The following is a 19528-nucleotide window of genomic DNA, read 5'->3' on the forward strand; positions in this document are numbered from 1 at the left end:
ATCCGCTAGCTCTCTAGTGATGCATAATTTCCAAAATGAGATTTTCTTCGCGTAGCTACTTAAACAAAACTATGTCAACAAGTTACTCTGAAGGCTACACATGTAAACGTATCAAGTTCAACGACATACTTGCCACAACACCTTCATCAAATTAACACAAGTTGGCATTGTGAAAACATAACATATGCACTACACAAGTAAACATGGTCAAAGTCACCTACTAAAGACCAAGGAGAAATATCTTGATTTCATTTCTTCTACTGCAGCATGTCCTGGGACAACAATAGCATCAACACATTAATAGGGGAGATGGTCCTAGCCAACCCCTTCCAATTCACATATAAGACGAGCGATCGGGCCAGAGCATGGCAACAGGTGGCAGAGGGGATGGTCAAAAAGGGATACAAGGTCGACTGCAGGGCAGTGAGGGACAGGATCCACATTTTAAAGGATCAGGTTAAGGCCAAGAACAATGCAGAGAAGGCAGCAAGTGGCATTGCAGTAGAGGAGACAGAGGAGGAGCTGGGCATTCGAGAGGCCATTGAAAGGATGTGATAGCACCAAGTACATTGAAACTAAGGAGGAAAAAGGAAGTCGCACACATAAAAAAAGGCAAGATGTTGTTGAATTGCATATATATACAAGTTAACACAATGTATCTTTGGCATATACATATCATAATGGCAGATGGGTAACTCTTAGGAAGACCATATAACTTAATACACACAGACTTAGCAAAACTGCCAAAGTCAATAGTTGAAGTCCTGCAGGCGTTAAAATAGGACTATACAGTGCGTCCCAGAAAAAACGAAACCGAGAGGTATCGATGTTCTATCATAACTTAATCACAACTATAATTAATGAATGATACATATTTGGAAAGCTTAGAGTCTCCTCTTTCATGTGATGCTACTCACGTGATGCATATTTCACGCATGAGTGATTAAAAGCAATTTGAAGGAAGGAAACCAAAAAGACATTTGGCGGGCGGTATCTGAATTTCAAAGAAAAATTCACATTTCTAGAAAGTTGAGTTTCTGCCCTTTCATATGACACCTCAATCAGGAAAAATGAGCGAGGAATGACATAGTTCTGTTTGTTTAAAGTAGTGCTTGCATTTCCATAATTTTATTAAACGAATTCGTTTTTACTGGCTGCCTGCAGTAGCAACAAGCAAAATTGACAAAAAGACTTAACTCCGTTTCGTTGACAATCAGCCGTAGATGAGAGTCTTCATGCATGGCTGATTGTCAACGAAACGGAGTTAAGTCTTTTGTCAAATCTGCTTTTTGCTACGACAGGCACCCAGTGAAAACGAATTCGTTTGTTAAAATTATGAAAATGTAAGGGCTACTTTAAACAAGCAGAACTTTGGTATTCCTGGCTCATTTTTCTTGATTGAGGTATCATATGAAAGGGCAGAAACTCAACTTTCTAGAAATATGAATTTTTCTTTGAAATTCAGATACCGCCCGCCAAATCTCTTTTTGGTTTCCTTCCTTCAAATTGCTTTTAATCACTCATGCGTGAAATATGCATCACGTGGGTAGCATCAACTGAAAGAGGAGACTCTAAGCTTTCCAAATATGTATCGTTCATTAATTATGGTTGTGATAAGGTTATGATAAAACATCGATACTTCTCGGTTTCGTTTTTTCTGGGACGCACTGTATAGCTGAAAAGACAGATTGGTAAAAAATTATGTCAAAGTAAAATGTTCACTGTTGGTCACTCAAAAATATTTCACTTGAAATGAATGATGAAAAAAAAAGATATTGTTCTTTACTTCTTTTCTAAAGATTTAATGAGGGCCATCATCATCGTTTGCATTTGTTGATTATGCTGTTGCTGTTGTTGTTGTTGCTGAAGAGCTTGTTGATGTTGCTGCAGCATCTGTTGCTGCATCAGTTCAAACCGACGCTGTCTGATTGCTTCTTCAGCTCCCCGTCTTTCTTCTTCCTCTCGTCTCCTCTCCATCTCTTCAGCTCGCTGTCTCTCCTGTTCCTCTCTTCTCTTCTCCAAATCCTCCCTCTTCATCTCCTGCTCCAACTCCATCTTTCTGTCTAGAAAAGCAAGAGTATCTCGCCCTTTGTTGCGCTGCCTTTTTGGAGTGGTACTGGTGCCGGCTTCGTCTTGGTGTCTAAAATGCAATATTTAAAAAAGAAGAGAAAAAGTGTCAAGCGTGTAAGATATTCAAGAGCCTGCATGATGTGGTGCGGGTACTGCATTCACCTCGGTATCTAACATGAAATATAAAACATAAAAGAAAAAGGAGTTTTAAAGTCAATCTACATGTTGTACATGAAGAACATTAACGAATGTTGGTTTACATAATACTAAAAATATATTAAAGGGATAATTGAGTTTGGTATAGAGGGCACTACACAAAATAATTTTTTGGTCAGATAATAACAAATTCGATGATAACGGCTTTTTACTTAGTCATTTGTAATTTTGTTTTCCTTTCATGCATGTTGAGTTATATTTGTTAGTTTGTAATGTAATGGTGTAGGTTTTATGCATTCAATCAGCAGATGTATGAGATTTATTGTATTATTACCAACGCTCCTTCTCTTCTCTTTCCTTTTCTTCTCTGCAAGTCACACTCTTTTTTATTTATATTTTTATTGTTGTATCTAAGTTGAGGGCTGAGGGCACGTCTAGCTACTTTGCTTATTTCTGTAGCCCTCCTGCATCTAATGTATGTTAATTATGCATTCAATATATTTGTTTAATTTCGTTTATTATCTGTATAAAATTATATACACTTAAAATATTGTATCAAACCATATTATGTTCATGAAAATGTATGAACTTCCCTACACAGACAGGCTAAAGATTTTAGACCTACACTCCTTGTACTATAGGAGACGGAGAGGCGATGCCATTACAGTTTTCAAAATACTAAAGGGCTTAGTAAAGCTGGACCCAAGTCACTTCTTCACCTTATCACTGAATACTCAAACCCGAGGACACTCTCTAAAGATTTTCAAGGAAAGGTCTCGTCTAAACATAAGGAAATGCTTTTTCAGCAACAGAGTGGTGTCCGACTGGAATAGTCTCCCTCAAGAAATAATTGACTCAAACTCCATTGATATCTTCAAGATGAGACTGGATAAGCACTGGTGGTCTGAGCGATTTGAATTAAGTTAATGATATGATCAAAACCGTCCTAAACCTGCGCATGTGCAATGAGTTAACCTCTAGAACATAACCAACCCTAAAGAAGTGACCGAGGATTACAGGATCTACCTCTCCTCGTATCATGATGATGATGATGATGATGATGATGAAAAAAAGAAAAAAGATGCAGAAACCAATAAATCAAATCAAATCAAATCAAATCAAATGTGTGTTGAGAGGGGAGCAGAGGGGGTGTTAGGGAGTACACCTAGAATTTGTTAAATTTGAAAAATCTTCTGAAAAATACCTCTTCCTTGTTTCTCCCATGGTCTCGCAGGCCCTCTTCCTCAGCTCTTCTCCTTCCGCCTTCTTCTTCTGTTCGTCCCCTCTCTCCTTTGGAGCCAACTCTATATCCTCTTCCTCTTGCATCATCCTTTCAACGGCCTCTCGAATGCCCAGCTCCTCCTCTGTCTCCTCTACTGCAATGCCACTTGCTGCCCTCTCTACATTGTTCTTGGCCTTAACCTTGTCCTTTAACACGTGGATCCTATCCCTCACCGCCCTGCAGTCGACCTTGTATCCCTTTTTGACCATCCCCTCTGCCACCTGTTGCCATGCTCTGGCCCGATCGCTCGTTTTATAACGAAACTGGAAGGGGTTGGCTAGGGTCACCTCCCCTATTAGTGCGTTAACACTATTGTTGTCCCAGGACATGCTGCAGTACAAGAAATGAAAAACAAAACAATGATTTAGATAAAATGGAATTCTGAAATCATCACAAATGGTACTAGACCTATACATGTGTATCTATCTTGTAATAATGAAAAACATCATATCATGAATGCATTATATTTTGGACGTTATCATTTTTTGACAAAAAAGGTGGAAAATGATTGTACAAAGGATATTGAGTCGAAAACACATACCCATTCATGCATGTACATTTGAAATTCAATGATAATGATATTGTTCTTACATGTAGGCCTAGGGATCTATAGCTATAATTTAAGATGATGCATGTAATGGAAAACATACCGATTCACAGATTTTGAGGGCTTTGCCTTTGCTGCTTTCACTGGCACGGTAGGCACCACCTCGCCAACCTCCTGTAACAAAAAGATGAGAAAGTAATTTGTAACATTCTGACATTAAAATTTCCACAATTATCTAGGTCTAGAATCTAGTTCAAAGTCATAATTTTGAATGCGCTGGTAAGATTAAGAATAGGGTGTCTGATCGCGCACCCGATGTTGTGTGCTAAAATCTTTCCCATAGAGATTGCACACATCCCTATGTGGTCTACATGCATTGCGCGACCAAGCAGATTTGGTCAATGATTTTATGAAAAATTTGAAATTCAAACCTTTAGACCTATAACAAATGATCCTGAAGGTGAAACTCAATAAATGTGGTGTCATATGAAAGGGCAGGTTTTTCTCCATATTCCCCATAGGAGGCCACCCCCGGAATTCTAAAAATATCTTGCTCAAAACAGCGATTTAAACATCGTTTCCATGGTAACTCGGAGATTTACCAATTTCACGAACCGCCCCCCCCCCCCCCCCCCCCCCGAGGGATAAGTTGGGCCAGCTGTAATCCCATGCACTTATTTTTTCTCTAGTCCCAAGGGATCATTTGTTACAACAGTTTGAAAATACCCTTGCTTCACGCTTTGCATATCGTGCTGTGCATTAGCTGTGCAGCTTTTGAGCAGAAATTATAACTCTGCGTGAACCACTTTTCTGTCCATTCTGAAAATGCTATGAATATTGCAGTTTTTGAGGGGCTGTATCTTTTGATAGAAACATCCTTTCAAGAATGAGAGTGAGACTGAGTGAGAGAGAGAGAGAGTGAGCTGTCTGACTCTGACTCTGAGTTGAGTTATTGTGAGGTAAAACCAAACAAACCCTAGCCCTAACGTTAGGGTCTAACTTTTAGTCTTATTACTATTAGGCTAGCCCTGGCCCTAGGCAGTAGGCTAGCCTAGCCCTAGGCCTAGATCTAGGGTAGCCTGGAAAACATTTGCAAACAACACATTTTCAGGGATGTTTAATTCAGGACACAATTTCAAGGAGAGTAGGCCCGCAATTTTGCACGATCAGAGGCTATTAATATTATAGCCATCAAGACTAGGCGAACACTCACTCAGACAGAGACGATAAACTGGCAATTAATGCACAACAACTTAGCAAAGCAATGCAATGCCCTGCGCAATACAGTACAGACGGGACTACCGCACGAAGTAGTAGCACAACTTGTCTCGACCAAGCCACAAAACGGCTTTTATCATCTTTCAACAATTCATTATCCAATTTTAAAACGATTCATGTTATATCCATAGTATAGTTAAGAAACAACAATCGATAAAAGAAACTCACCGAAGATCCACTTGCTTTGAAATTCATGTTTTAATCTCAAAATGTTAGTCTCAGCTCAGTGTTGTTATTGTCTGCGATAGAAATTTTAGACGAATAAAGTTCCCGGGCCAGCTATACGAGCTCTCTGATTGGCTGCTGATTCACTTGGGTTGTCAATTGAGAACGAACATAGATTTGGCCAAAACCCGTTCTAGATTTTAGGGCCTCAGCGGTCATCCAACTGTTACTATAGTAACTTCTCGATTTTGCACACGAACCGCAGATTCTAATTCCCCAATGAGTTTGCGAAAATAACGGATTGTACAGTATCGTAGTAACATGAGCCGGATCTGATTGGGGTAAAAAAAAAAAAAAAAAAAAATTGCGAAACTTACTTTAGGACTGTAATATAATTATTTCCATTCTTTACAATGATTTCTCGTCGACATCTTTGTTCGTTTTCGTGTCTAACATGGAAACTATATATAATTAAGAATAGACCAAGGTGGATCTATGATTCCTTGGCCATTGGCACAATTTTGGTGCACATTCTCTTTCCTTTCTTTATGTGCACCTAATATGTGCGAACTAGAGTTTTCCAATTTGTCTACCACCCTGCATCCGCCTATATTCTAAAAGCCTTTTCGCAAGATCTCATCAAATTCAAGTGTATGTTTCTTGTTTAATACATCATAATATGATATATTTACTGTTTATACCGATATGACAAACAATAATCTAGGCATATGTAACCAAACCCAAACAATTGTTTTATTATATTATGCTTTGTTTTACCTTGCTGTTCATGTGATTCTCCCCTCAAGTAGTCGGGAGTTTCTGAAGTGACAGTGTCGGGTAACCTTGGTAAAGAGTCCTCTGTAACAGCTTCTGCGGTGAGTCATAAAACATATATTGCTTAATCACAAGGGGGTAGTATAATAGAAATATTCACGATTTGAAGAACAAAATTGAATGTCCAGTTTTTGCTTAAAGGAAGAAAAGAAAACAAATGTGTTATTCTTAATTTCATATCGAAGAATATTCAGCGTTTGATTATAACTACTGCTTCTAAAGTCATTTCAGAATATCACTATTAACAATGATTTTGGCTGTTTAAATAGTCCATTGGTTGCATATTAGTGTTAACATCGATGTTCCGTGTCTGTGATATTATGGATATTCAGCAAGATTTAAGGAACATGAAACATAATTCCATGTTCCACAATAGAGTAGTTTAACAAATATCATAATCCCTATGGCTCAAAGGGTTTCTAGAAAAAGACAGACGATGGACTTTGAAGATATTGTGTTATTAGTCTTTGACAGTAATTAAGAAACCTATTGGCCCGTATTCTACTTTTGTAGTTCAACCCGATCCTTTGTCTAAGATAAAGTTTAACACAAGAAAATGTAGACCTCGGACTATTAAACTTCTGTTGTTAAACCTGATTTTTATCAAAAGCTTAAACCCAGCGTTTATTACCGACTTTAAATTTCAGTACAATACGGGCTTATGATTTTTTTGAAATTTCAATGACAGCTTTCATAGACATGGTACTTGAATATAATGCTCCACAACCAGATCTCATACAGGTTACCAAACAAGTATTCAACTCTATAGCAGTGGACGAACTGACACAAAGTCAATTTCAGTTGACTGTGTGGAGAATAAAAGAATAAGGTTAAAAAACGTTTACTATGGTTACCTGGTGAAGACGGCATTTCGAAAATTAAGATGGCATCTACTCTAATCACTGTCCCCGATCCTCCGTTAGTAGCAGTGAGCTTGATCTTGAGGGAAAGAAAAACAGAGGAGAGGGGGATGCCATACTCGACACAAAATAAATTTTCATTATCATGATACTTCCCTAAAATATGAATGTATATCAGAGAATACAAAATGAAAGAATCGGTAAGGCAGGATTTAGATCCGATAATGTTATTTCATTCTATGCAAATACCAAAATATAAACAAAAGTATAAAAACAAAAAATCTGAACATAATCAGATGGACATTCTCTCGTGAATAAAACAAACAAATGTCATTCGATTCACATATGCTTTCTTTTCGAAGATGTGCGTGTGTGCGTTGTGTATGTTTGTGGGTGTGTGTGTGTGTGTGTGTGTGATTTGTGTATAATTATAAGTAAGTGTCATTTAGTACCTCCACATCATCTTTGTTGTCGCATGAATACGGTAGTCTTTCAATGAACACCCATTCCCACTTGTAGTGCTCAATTGCCTTGGCTGTGACCGCAACATTGTTCCTTTGCACGCTCATCATCATTGCTATTCTGCTTTGTGACCACAAAAAGTATGTCCAATATTTGTTATCACTAATTTATTTATTTATTTATTTATTTATTTATTTATTTCTGATATTTAGACAGGGTGACTCATTATCACCAATAATGATGTTCTTCCATGAGGCCCTGTTAAACATAATTAGGTACATTATAGTTATACAAATATATACATGATAATAATATTAATAACAAAATCTTGAACATAAATTCATTAAGCAATAAACAATAAGTAAGAACATGTTTAATAACTATAACGTTACAATTAACATTAGTATTAATATTAGCAGTGTCAAACACTTTTAATTTTGCTTGTACTATTACTGCATTACTATCATTTTTTTGTATCATTATCATTATTACTATTGATATAACTACTGCTATTAATATTACTATTTTTGATAATACATGTTTTAACATTAATTTTAATTTTGTTATTCTATTACTACATGTATTAATAACATTATGACGATTTGGTACGCATAGAATCATTTCAGCTACTTATTCTTTCATTGTCACTCTTAACATTCATTTATTTTCTACTAATAATGACATAACACATGCTAATATTCAACATAATTGGTTTAAAGCACAACAACACACAATTTTCTTTCAGGTTGAAACGGCCTGCCGCCTCGATCAAACTTAATGCTCAAAGTGAGTTCAAATCTAGCGGGAAGGAAAATGGTGAAAGTCATGTCAAGGGCATCTGTACCATCCAAACTACCAGCCGTGATGTCCCGGATGGTGCCAGTACAGACACCTCAGAAGTCATCTGGAACATGATGCAAATGGAAAGCGCCGAAGAAGAATTTGTAGAGCTGAAGGATGCATTTCCACCCTTGCAAAGTAGGGGTTTCGTTGATGCAGAAAAAACAGAAGTAAAGACGCAACTGAAAGATCCAAAGTCCTATCTGGAATATAAAGCGAAGCCGAAGATGACTCATCAATCCGGTGGATATCCCCGAATCGGTCAGAGGCCATCAAAGAACAGCACCGGTAAGGTCATTGCCCATCCCGTAGAAGCATTTGAAGTTGATGTCAACAGCTTCAAGGGGAAAGTCGATTTCGTAAGCAACCCTCTGTACGACAGGATCCCCAATGGCCACACCCAGACAGGCGATGGACACGTTAGTCCAATGCCTAATATACATACCAACAGCCGTAAGGACGACGTCTTGTTCGGACTCGGGATAACCTTCTACAGAAACCAAGACACAGATGACACAGGACTCACGCGTAATCCCCTCGGCCACCATCTAGATTACATCACTGAAGACCGGGAGTACGCAGCCCACATCATCAGTAACCACGGCAACCGCGGGAATGGGGGTTCTATTCCAGTCGGGATGGCTCGTTCTAGAGCGACAGCTTGTGCTAGACATACTATCAATGGCGTCGATGCTGCTGAAAGTAACTGTTAAAAATAAAGAAACTGAAAGTATAATTATACAAGTTTTATCTAGGCGTATTCTTGGTAGGGCGTCACAAGGACATTGTTAATAAGAGGCTGTGGGTAATGGGCTGCCCGACTTAAATAAGCAGAACAGTTTTAACAGGCTGTTCAAAGTTTCCTTGGATAATGGTCTGCCAGACTATAGTAAGCAGAACAGTTAAACAAATATTGACAATGTTTATTTGGATAATGGGCTGCCATACTATAGTATTAAGGCGGAATAATTTTAAATATTTGTCAATATTTCTGTGGGTAATGGGTTGCCAGACTAAGCACAGGACTTTTAAAAGTCTTGTTAACGTTTCTTTGGATAACGGTCTGCCCTACTTTAGTAAGCAGAACAGTTTTAAAAGTATGTTCAATGTTTGTTTGGATGATGGACTGCCTACTATAGTAGGCAGAATAGTCTTAAACGTCTTTTCAATGTTTCTTTTGATTATGGGCTGCCCGACTTTAGTAAGCAGAACAGTTTTAAAAGTCTGTTCAATGTTTGTTTGGATGATGGACTGCCTACTATAGTAGGCAGAATAGTCTTAAACGTCTTTTCAATGTTTCTTTTGATTATGGGCTGCCCGACTTTAGTAAGCATAACAGTTTTAAAAGTATGTTCAATGTTTGGTTGGATAATGGGCTGCCTACTATAGTAGGCAGAATAGTCCTAAACGTCTTTTCAATGTTTCTTTTGGTAAAGGTTTGTGAGACTATAGTAAGCAGAACGGTTTTACAAGTCTTTTCAATGTTTCTTTGGATAATGGCCTGTCAAACTTTACTTAGCAGAACAGTTTCAAAAGTCTGTTCAAAGTTTTTTGGATAATGGGCTGCCAGACTTTAATACGAAGAACAGCTTTAACAGTGTTGTAAATTTTTCTTTGATAATGGGCTGTCCGACTATAGTTAGTAGAACAGTTTTAAAAGTATTGCCAAAGTTTCTTTAGATAACGGGCCGCCATACTTTAGCAAGCAGAACAGTTTAAAAAGTGTTGTCGATGTTTCTTTGGATAATGGGCTGCCAGATCTTTAGTAAGCAAAACAGTTTTACAAGTCTTGTCAATGTTTATTTGGGTAATGAGCTCCCATACTACAGTATAAAAGCAGAAGAGATTTAAACATTTTCAATGTTTCTGGATAATGGGTTGCCAGACTAAAGTAAGCACCAGACTCTTAAAAGTCTCTTGATTGTTTCTTTGGATAACGGGCTGCCAGACTTTAGTAAGCAAAACAGTTTTAAAAGTCTGGTCATTTTTTTTTTTGGGGGGGGGGGGGGGATAATGGGCTACCTGACCTTAATAAGCAGACCAGTTTCAAAAGTCTGTTCAATGTTTCTTTGAATAATGGGCTGCCATACTATAATAAACAGAATAGTTTTAAAGTATTGTCAATGTTTTTGGGGGATAATGGGCTGCATGATTTTAGTAAACATATACATTTTAATCGTCTTTCCAATGCTAATTTGGATAATGAGCTGCCAGACTAAAGTAAATCAAAGAGTTTTGAAAGTCTTTTCAATGTTTCCTTTTTGTTTATAAAATAAGATCACAACTGATCTTTTCCATGAATTAAATAAAAAGTCTGTTCTTGCATTGTTAATACATTTGAAGTTTGCACTATCACAAAGTTAATGAAGCCCTAGGGAAGGGGGGGCAAAATAATTCGTACGCTATTATGCTGTCGATGAAATATCTTTGTTTATGTTTCAGTTTCCTTTATTTGCACCGGCAATTTTTCATTAAAGTAATATTTGCATAATCACGATGATATGATTCTGCCTTGCTATCCTTACTGTTTAAAATAATAACACAATTATATGCCACAATATGGGGATATGGTGGTTTTATTTCCCTATTTGTATACTTTCTGGAAGGCTGAGCAGCATTGCAATTAGGGAAGCTGACAAAGTCACACGTGACTACCACCTAATTAAGCAGAGATGAAAAACAATCCCTAAAATGAGTAAAAAAGAGAAATACACATTTATAATTAGGCACAGCAAGATAACAATTGAGAATGAGATTTAAACAAAAATGAAAGTGAAAAAGAAGAGAAGGCGGGAGTGTAGTAGGAAGAGCTCAAAAGTGAGAGAGAGAGAGAGAGAGAGACAGAGAGAGAGAGAGAAAGAGAGAGAGAGAGAGAGAGAGATGGGTGATAATGAGATAGAAGCCGCTATATGAAGGGGAAGAAAGGGAAAGAGATAGGGAGAGAGAGAGAGAGAGAGAAGGAGAGAGAGAAAGAGGACGAGAGAAAATGAAAAAAGGAGAGAAAGAGAGAGAAAGAGAGAGATAGAGAGCATACGAAAGGGAATATGTTGATGTAACACCCACTGGCAAACTATACTGACAAATAAACATACCTGAATCATAATTGTACGAAGATAACCTGAAGTTTGGCGTGGAGAAAAATAACACGTTAACAAATTCGTACACAGGTTGAAAGATTAAAAAAAAAATCTTACAAGGACATTTAAACAGACGAAATACTTTTATCGTATCATCATGATAATATTGAGAATAAATAGTCGAGTTGAAGATGTGGCATTATACTTTCTAGATGCTTGCACTAAACCTTATATGTGGTAATCGGAATAGCAAACATTAGCTATAGCCTAGTGGTAATTAACTTGAATAGACCTGATATCTGAACTAATACTACTTAAGCATGTTAAATCGAGTATTGTTGTTTCACTATTTTCATATATAATGGTTCCGATATCAAAAATAGAAAGGAATGGTATGTGCGTGACAAACGCTTTCCGGCGCGGTCTGCATAGAGACCCACGATAGTGACTTCATAGAATGTAAACATTTTCAGGATAATTATATACCATTTATACATCGTCGGGAAAAACCAAAACAAGGACATAATCAACACAAAATTGGAAAAGGAAAACTGACTTCCTGTAGTTCAAGTTTGAATCAAATAGAAATCCATACGGTTGAATGTACTCTATCTTTCGTAGTTTATTTTCAGTTGCAGTTAAATATAAACGATTTTGTTTTACTTTTATCAACAAGTGCTAAAGGAATGGATTTTCGCAAATGGGTAGCTCTCTGCTTGGTGATTAGCATTGGAGTTTCTTCAGCCACAGAACCGGGTAAAGTATTCTAATCAAATATTGCTCCATTTCATATCATGCCATATCTTCACCGTATTTTATAACAGAAACCAATAATGATTAATATGCACACATTATGTATGAACCATAAACACTGCGAGAAACAAAATAGAAGGCATTATAATCACCTGATAATGGTGATTCTACATGTTTGTATACTATATTATTTTCATGAATAAGAAGCAGTGCCGGAATTGTGCTAGTTTAGAATCCATAACGCTTATACATGCGGTAGACAAGAAACAACTGTTTGATCTTCACGATGGCATTGGCTTTCGTAACTTAACCCATTTACAAAAAACACACGATTACAAAATGACACATGCTTCTTTTCCCTACTTTCAGATTGGTCATGTAACTTTAGGATCGATAAGTGTGGAATCATAGAGGAGGAAGGAACCTGGACTAGGATTGAAAACTTTACAGGAGGCAAGTACATGGGAAATATAATATACAGTGCCTCCAGAAAAACCGAAACCGAGAGAATCTAAGCTTTCCAAATATGTGTCATTTATTAATTATAATTGTGATTAAGTTATGATAAAACATCGATACTTCTCGGTTTCGTTTTTTCTGGGACGCACTGTATTATGGTAAAACCTTACCATTTTTACTTATAAACTTTCACTATTCCATTTTCAAGTTTAAGAGGTCTGTCACTAATCGGGATATTGTTTCTTTTTTTTCTTAATAAAGGACGAAATATCTACCATCTTTGTGATAGAAATTTGAAGAAATTGACATTTATCTGAGCGAGAATATGCCCGGGGAATGGGACAAGAAACGGGTAGGATTGATGGATTGTGTTAAACTGTCAATGTAATTAGCGGGGAGGAACGTACATTATTTTTCCTTTGCCTCAAAAATACACAATAAAATGTTAGATTCTATGGCCAACTCGTTCATGAAGAAAACTGACATTGGCTTAGTCAAAAAATTGAACGAATGAACAAATTCCTCAAAATTAGTCGTACTATCACTGTTTTTGTCTTCTTTAATATAGGAGTACTGCAACCTGATGCATCAGGATTTGGTGATATGGCAATATTTTCAATCCCCTTCGAATTTACTTCATCAGATGGCAATCTATATTTTGAATACTTAGTACATGGTGGTGATGACAACACACTATTAACTGTCACCGTTTGTCAAGGTGACGTTATACCTGCCTTCACTCTCGGTGGAATCAATCAGCGGAACAGTACTCTGGTGCCGTATTCATGTGCTAATGAAGCCGATGTTCAGGTTCGTAGTGCAAAATTAACCTTTCACTTATTAGTAGCGAAATTATATGAGTTTAATCCATTTTCAACTTTGTTCTTCAATTCAAGCATGTAATTCATTTTTCTTGCCGCTGGCAATTGGAAATTAATGATTCTTGATAATCGTCGATATTGTTCGATTCAAGAATTGTAATTTATTCGCATCTTCGCTGTCAATAGACGATTACATTCGTCAGGTGCCAGCAAAAAGGCCGTTACTGCCATTGACAATAGCTCTAGCTTACAGCCTTCTTGCACACTACATCTCTGTCCACCCAAATGTATATCAAGTTAATTACTGTTATAGTATTAATGTTATGATGATTATTAACCTTTATTGTCTCGCAGATACGATTTATCGCCACGAGGGGACAACAGGGCTTTGGGATTTTTGTGTACAACATTCAGATATTTCAAATGCCTATTACAGGTAAGTGAACTTAGTCTACAGAAGGACACCTAAATAGACGAAATATCGAAATGAAACTTAAAACATTAGGGGGTGTGGCTTGTAGCTAAGAAGAGTGAACATGCATGGTGGAATGGGGAAGGAGTTGGAGGACTACGGAATACAAGACAACTATGTGTAAGCATTGTGGAATATTGTTCAAGCTTGTCCCTCTCACAAAAGGTCATGGGTTTAATATTCAGTAGGTGCTCTCTTCCTTGGACAATTTGATTCGTCTTTCTCGACCCTTGTTCAAGGCGGGTTTCTGGCAAAAATGCCGTTCATGATGTAAATATTAACAACATTGATTTACGAAAGTAAATACCGGAAATATCTTGTCACAAGTACAGTGTGGAAGGTTAAACTAACGAAACGATCTGCCCTGAATTTAGTAGTATCATAAACTTTAAAAAAGGTTGTATTTAATTCTTTCCAATCAAAACTCCAGCTACCACGCCACCACCTCAAACTCTACCTACTATCACCTCTAGAAGTACCGATTCCACGGAAAGTCAATCGACATATACTGCAGAAGGTAAATCTTTTCGACAAACATCATCATTAGAAACAATAATATCTTCTTAGACCATTCTCGAAATCGTAATGTACTTTTCCTTGAACACAAGTAGACCTTTCTATGTATAGTCATGTTCCCGACAGTAGTCCTTTTATATCAATATTATCTGATTTATATTCATTATACATTGAGCTTGTAGTTCCTGCTGTATCTTTGCATGTACTATATTAGAAGAAAATATATCAATTTCATATTAATGCGTATAAATAATTACATGTTTGCAACATAAAGACGTCCCATTTCGTCCACGTTTTATCATCATTAATTGTATCCATCTCTGTGCATATAAGTATGATACATGTGATCTTCTGCTAGGTCAACACTAAGTTCTCGGCGATCACGGCAGATCTGTTTGCCCGAAACGTATAGTGCGCCGTAGAATTTTGGCCATTTTTTCTCTGTATTCAAGTATTGTTAGGTCTTGTCAAGTTCTTTATTACGTACTGTCACGTTTAGTTGCGTTCAACCCGTGTTACTACTCGGTTTTTCATCCGGACCACGAATGCCGTAGCAAATTGTTTAACAATTCACAATCTGGCCTGGTATCCACGGCAATCACGGCCTGTCAAGTTTGTCCATTTCGCCCCCACCCCGCGTTGTCTCACGTTCATCCCGTTTCGTGCACCGTCGCCGACGGGAACAAAATGCAAACTTAGCATTATACCAAAGGTCAGGATAAACTGAATTAGTAGAATACGATACCCAAAGTATCAACGATCACCGACAGTGACTATATGTTTGAACACAAATGCTGGTATTTTATCTTTCAATGTGATTACAAAGTCTCTTTGGCACCGAATCAGACTGATGTCTTCACTACGTCCTCTAAAATTGATGAGAGTACTACGGAAAGTACGACAACTTTTGCAGTCAGAGATAAATGTAACGTAATTTCTGTTATTCAGACGCTTTAATGGCTTCTTTGTCGTAGCCATCATTTTATAATATATATTCACTCGATTGATAAATATAAATAGACCAGCAGCACTTATCATGTTTAACCTGAAAACACTATCGTGTCGGGGGGTGGGGCCTTTGGGGCTAAAGCCCCCTTCACACATGGACTCCAATGCATCATTATAATAGCAATAAGATTAATGCTCCTGATAGACCTACACCTTTATGACAAAAGGCAGGAGATAGTTTGTGGCTCGACAATCTTGATTGTACTTGAAATAGGTCATCCACTATACATGAGACCTTTATGTACCCTGTCAAAATACATTGACAAATAAATAGATGAATAACTGAATGGAGCTCTATGCGCAAGCTTGCCTTGTCTTTGTCGAGACCTTGGATGGGACTGAAGAAAGTGAATAAGAACGGGAAAGCAAACTGAACACTTATTCAAAAGTTAGGGGAAATCAGGTTAAAAAAGGATCGATTAAAAATTGGCAAGAGGGGAATATTGGATGTCGAACAGAATTGTACAAAAAGCAGAGGATAAGTCATGGCTCCACAGGCTTGACCTGATATCAATAGAAACTCTGTCAATGAATACAAATAACTGTATACAAAAAAATAATGGACCTCTGTACCCAAGCACGTGGGTCTTTGTCGAGCATAAGTTGATTCTGCTTTGAATATAAGTACATCCAAAATCTGTTCTTATTTTCTATATTCCATTATTTTAAATTCGAGATGAAGACAAGATACTAATATTAATCGGCGCACTACCTCTTCCTCTCTATCTCTTTAACCATTTCAGCTTCCACACCTTCCCCTATGAGACGAAGTATGCCATGGCTTATTCCCGTCGTAGCTTCTGTTGTTGTCTTGCTACTCATCATCATAGCTGCTGTGGTAGTGCTGTATTGCCACCGACAAAGGTACAAATATCAACATCAAAACTCTTGAAAAACAAGCTGTCGAGTAAAATGAAATACTTCTTCTCTCGAAAATGTGTAGGTTCTGATAGTCTTATTCAGACTAACGTGTGTTGTATGTATAATTTCTCAGATCTTAATGTAGATTGAATCAATAACACATTTTTGGTTTCTGTTTGGGGGGAGGGGGGCTCAACTTTCATCACAAAAGTGTTACATTTAAGATAGGGCAAGGTATATAATTTAAAAAATACACACACGCTAAGGTAATCTTGTTTTAATAGGTAAGCAACCCAGGACTACACAATGAGAAAGAAAAACAGTAGTACAGCAGCAGTAAACAATAGCAGCCTAAACAATAGATCTTCATGAGTAAAGAAATATAGCAGGACAAATGCAAAAATACTGCACTCTTAAAATGGATTCATGGTTTAAGGTTTAAAGTTACACCGCATTTAAGGGCTCCTTCTCCTCTCTATAAATATGTAAACTGAAGATGATGATAATGATGATAAAATGATGTTGAGGATAAACTAAGATGGTGATGGTGAAGACGACGATGATGATGATGATGATGATTATGATGATGATGGTGATGATGATGATTATTATTGATGATAATAGTGATGATGATGCTTCAAAATCATAATCACACAAACATTCATTGGGTTCTATTTTTAATTCTTAAAGCAAACAACCCAGAAAACAAGGTCCTACAGATGGAGGAACTATCAACGAACCTAATGCAGACATTGATCACTATGCAGAGTATCAAGGGAACCGGCGTCCTTGGAAATATGAGTCCGTAGGTAGTGGGCGAGCCAAAAGCAGCATTGCACAATCGAACAACGATAAAGACAAACATCCAGAGGCCTACGAGTCAGTTGATGATGCTTCCAAAGTCAAGAATGATGACCGTGTTGGAAACCCAGTTTACAACGGCATTAATTCGACGTCTAAACGAGATGAAGATGGTCGATGTCCACCACTGATGATCAACCCAATTTACAACGGAATGGACATCGGCAAACCAGACTCGGCACCATTTGGTGACCTGGTTGATAATCCTCTGTACGGAGATCAAAGGGACAATCCTCAAGGGGAGAGGGTAAATGTGAACCTTGGTAATGGGCGTGTGGAAGATGGTGGACCTCAACATCTAGCCAAGGGAAGTGTCCTGTACGCATTGGCTAACAAGTGAACGAGCGTGAACACAATCGCTACAGTTTCAAGAATTTCACTTCAATTTTTTTTTAAATAACCCATCGTATAACCTGGATAACACAGGAATATATTATGTTATAATCACTGTGGCATAGTCACTTTAGCGTACCCTTATTTTAAATGAATTTTATATTGATATTTCTGTTTTATCTTCTGCTTTGTATATACACATCCGAGTACCACTGAGTTATTATTCTACTAGGTATCTATAATATTCCCGAGATTCTTTGTAAAATGTACGTTTTGATCCAGATATATATTCGTTGAAGTTACTTATAAGATATGGGGCAACCCATATTTTTTTTACCCCATTTCTACAAGCATGCTCAATTTATACAAATATTTGAACTTGACGTTGACAATTTAGGACATTTATCTATTTATTTGATATCTGTATATCTATTTACTAATAATTTGTTGAATGAAAAACAAAAATTGCTGTTATATTTCTTGTTGTAAAACATGGTGATTAGAGGTTATGCTGACTAGCCTGATGAATTACATATCGGCCACTAAAATAAGCCATAATGGTAAAGATGAATTTACATGACATACTAAAAATAAACGTTGAACAAAATTAAATGTATACAAATCAGATAAAAATAGGTGTCTAGAATGATTTTGCCAACAATTGAGACCTCTGGTTGTGACCTATCTCTTTTTTCAATATTTTATTACCCACCTTCTTTTCCAGTATGACCAACCAAAATATGTCTTCTGACTGTTAAGCTTATATTAATGTGTGCAGGGTAAGGTTTGATCTAGCGATTACCTTGTCAAAGAAACGGCATGGAGGATATTGAAATGGTTGATTATGTAGTGCACAGGGCCATATGAATAGGTGTATACTACAGGCGCGGATCCAGGATTTCTTAGGGGGGGGGGGCCCAAATTTGAAATTATGCGAGCCAAATATTGGTACGTAATGGTGACCAGCAGTGACGTAATGCAGGGGATGTAGGGAGGGGTGAGTTTCCCCCCTCCCTCCTCTGCAAAGCGCGGAAGCTATATATGACGTTTCATTAAAGTATTAGAGAAAGAAGACAAGTCGTTGTACGGTTCTCGACTCTTAATCCTTCTCTTAATTCACCCCCCCCCCCCCTCCGCGCAGCGCGGAAGCTTTTGACGTTTCATTAAACTATTATTGAAAGAAGACGATTCGTTATAGCGTTCTCGAAAATTATCCTCGTTTGAATGCAATTTTCCCCTCCCGCGTGAAGCGCGGAAACTTTTACGTTTCATTAAATCATTGACGAAAGAAAACGATTCGTTGTACAGTTCTCGACTCTTAATCCTTGTCTTAATTCAGCCTCCCTCCCCCCCCCCCCCCCCCCCCCCCCCCCTCGCGCGAAGCGCGGAAGCTTTTACGTTTCATTAAATCATTGGAGAAAGAAAGCGATTCGTTGAATCGTTCTCGACTCTTAATCCTTGTCTTAATTCAACCCCCCCCCCTCCGCGAAGCGCGGAAGCTTTGACGTTTCATTAAATTATTAAAGATAGAAGACGATTCGTTGTACCGTTCTCTATACTCTTAATCCTTGTCTTAATTCAGTCCACCCCCCCCCCCCCTCCGCGAAGCGCGGACGCTTTGACGATTCATTAAAGTATTAGAGATAGAAGACGAATCGTTGTACCGTTCTCTATACTCTTAATTCTTGTCTGAATTTCAAAGATGTTTTTTGTCTGCTACTTTTTCTCCCTACGTCCTCTTCCTTTCCTCTCCTCTCTATTTTTTTCTACCCCTCCCCCCCCCCCCCCCTGGCTACGCGCCTGCGGTCAGATAAACAAATTTTGATACCTTGTCCGACCCGAGAAGCTCAGGGGTTTTAGGCATTTGATTACG

The 19528-nt window shown here is 37.7% G+C and overlaps 1 protein-coding gene across 1 annotated transcript; it reads right to left on the reverse strand.

The window, feature by feature from the left end:
• Positions 1–246: 246 nt before the first annotated feature.
• Positions 247–5787, reverse strand: LOC105446000 (vicilin-like seed storage protein At2g18540). The gene is made up of 5 exons (XM_011682264.2): positions 5502–5787; positions 4159–4229; positions 3431–3838; positions 1787–2140; positions 247–575 (listed from the first exon to the last, which is right to left on the reverse strand). The coding sequence occupies exons 1-5, from the start codon at positions 5526–5528 to the stop codon at positions 458–460; spliced, it is 978 nt and encodes a 325-aa protein (XP_011680566.2). The 5' UTR covers positions 5529–5787; the 3' UTR covers positions 247–457.
• Between the last annotated feature and the right edge of the window lie 13741 nt (positions 5788–19528).

This window comes from Strongylocentrotus purpuratus, unplaced genomic scaffold (genome assembly GCF_000002235.5).
Source record: "Strongylocentrotus purpuratus isolate Spur 01 unplaced genomic scaffold, Spur_5.0 spur5_scaffold_13, whole genome shotgun sequence".
NCBI lineage: Eukaryota > Metazoa > Echinodermata > Echinoidea > Camarodonta > Strongylocentrotidae > Strongylocentrotus > Strongylocentrotus purpuratus.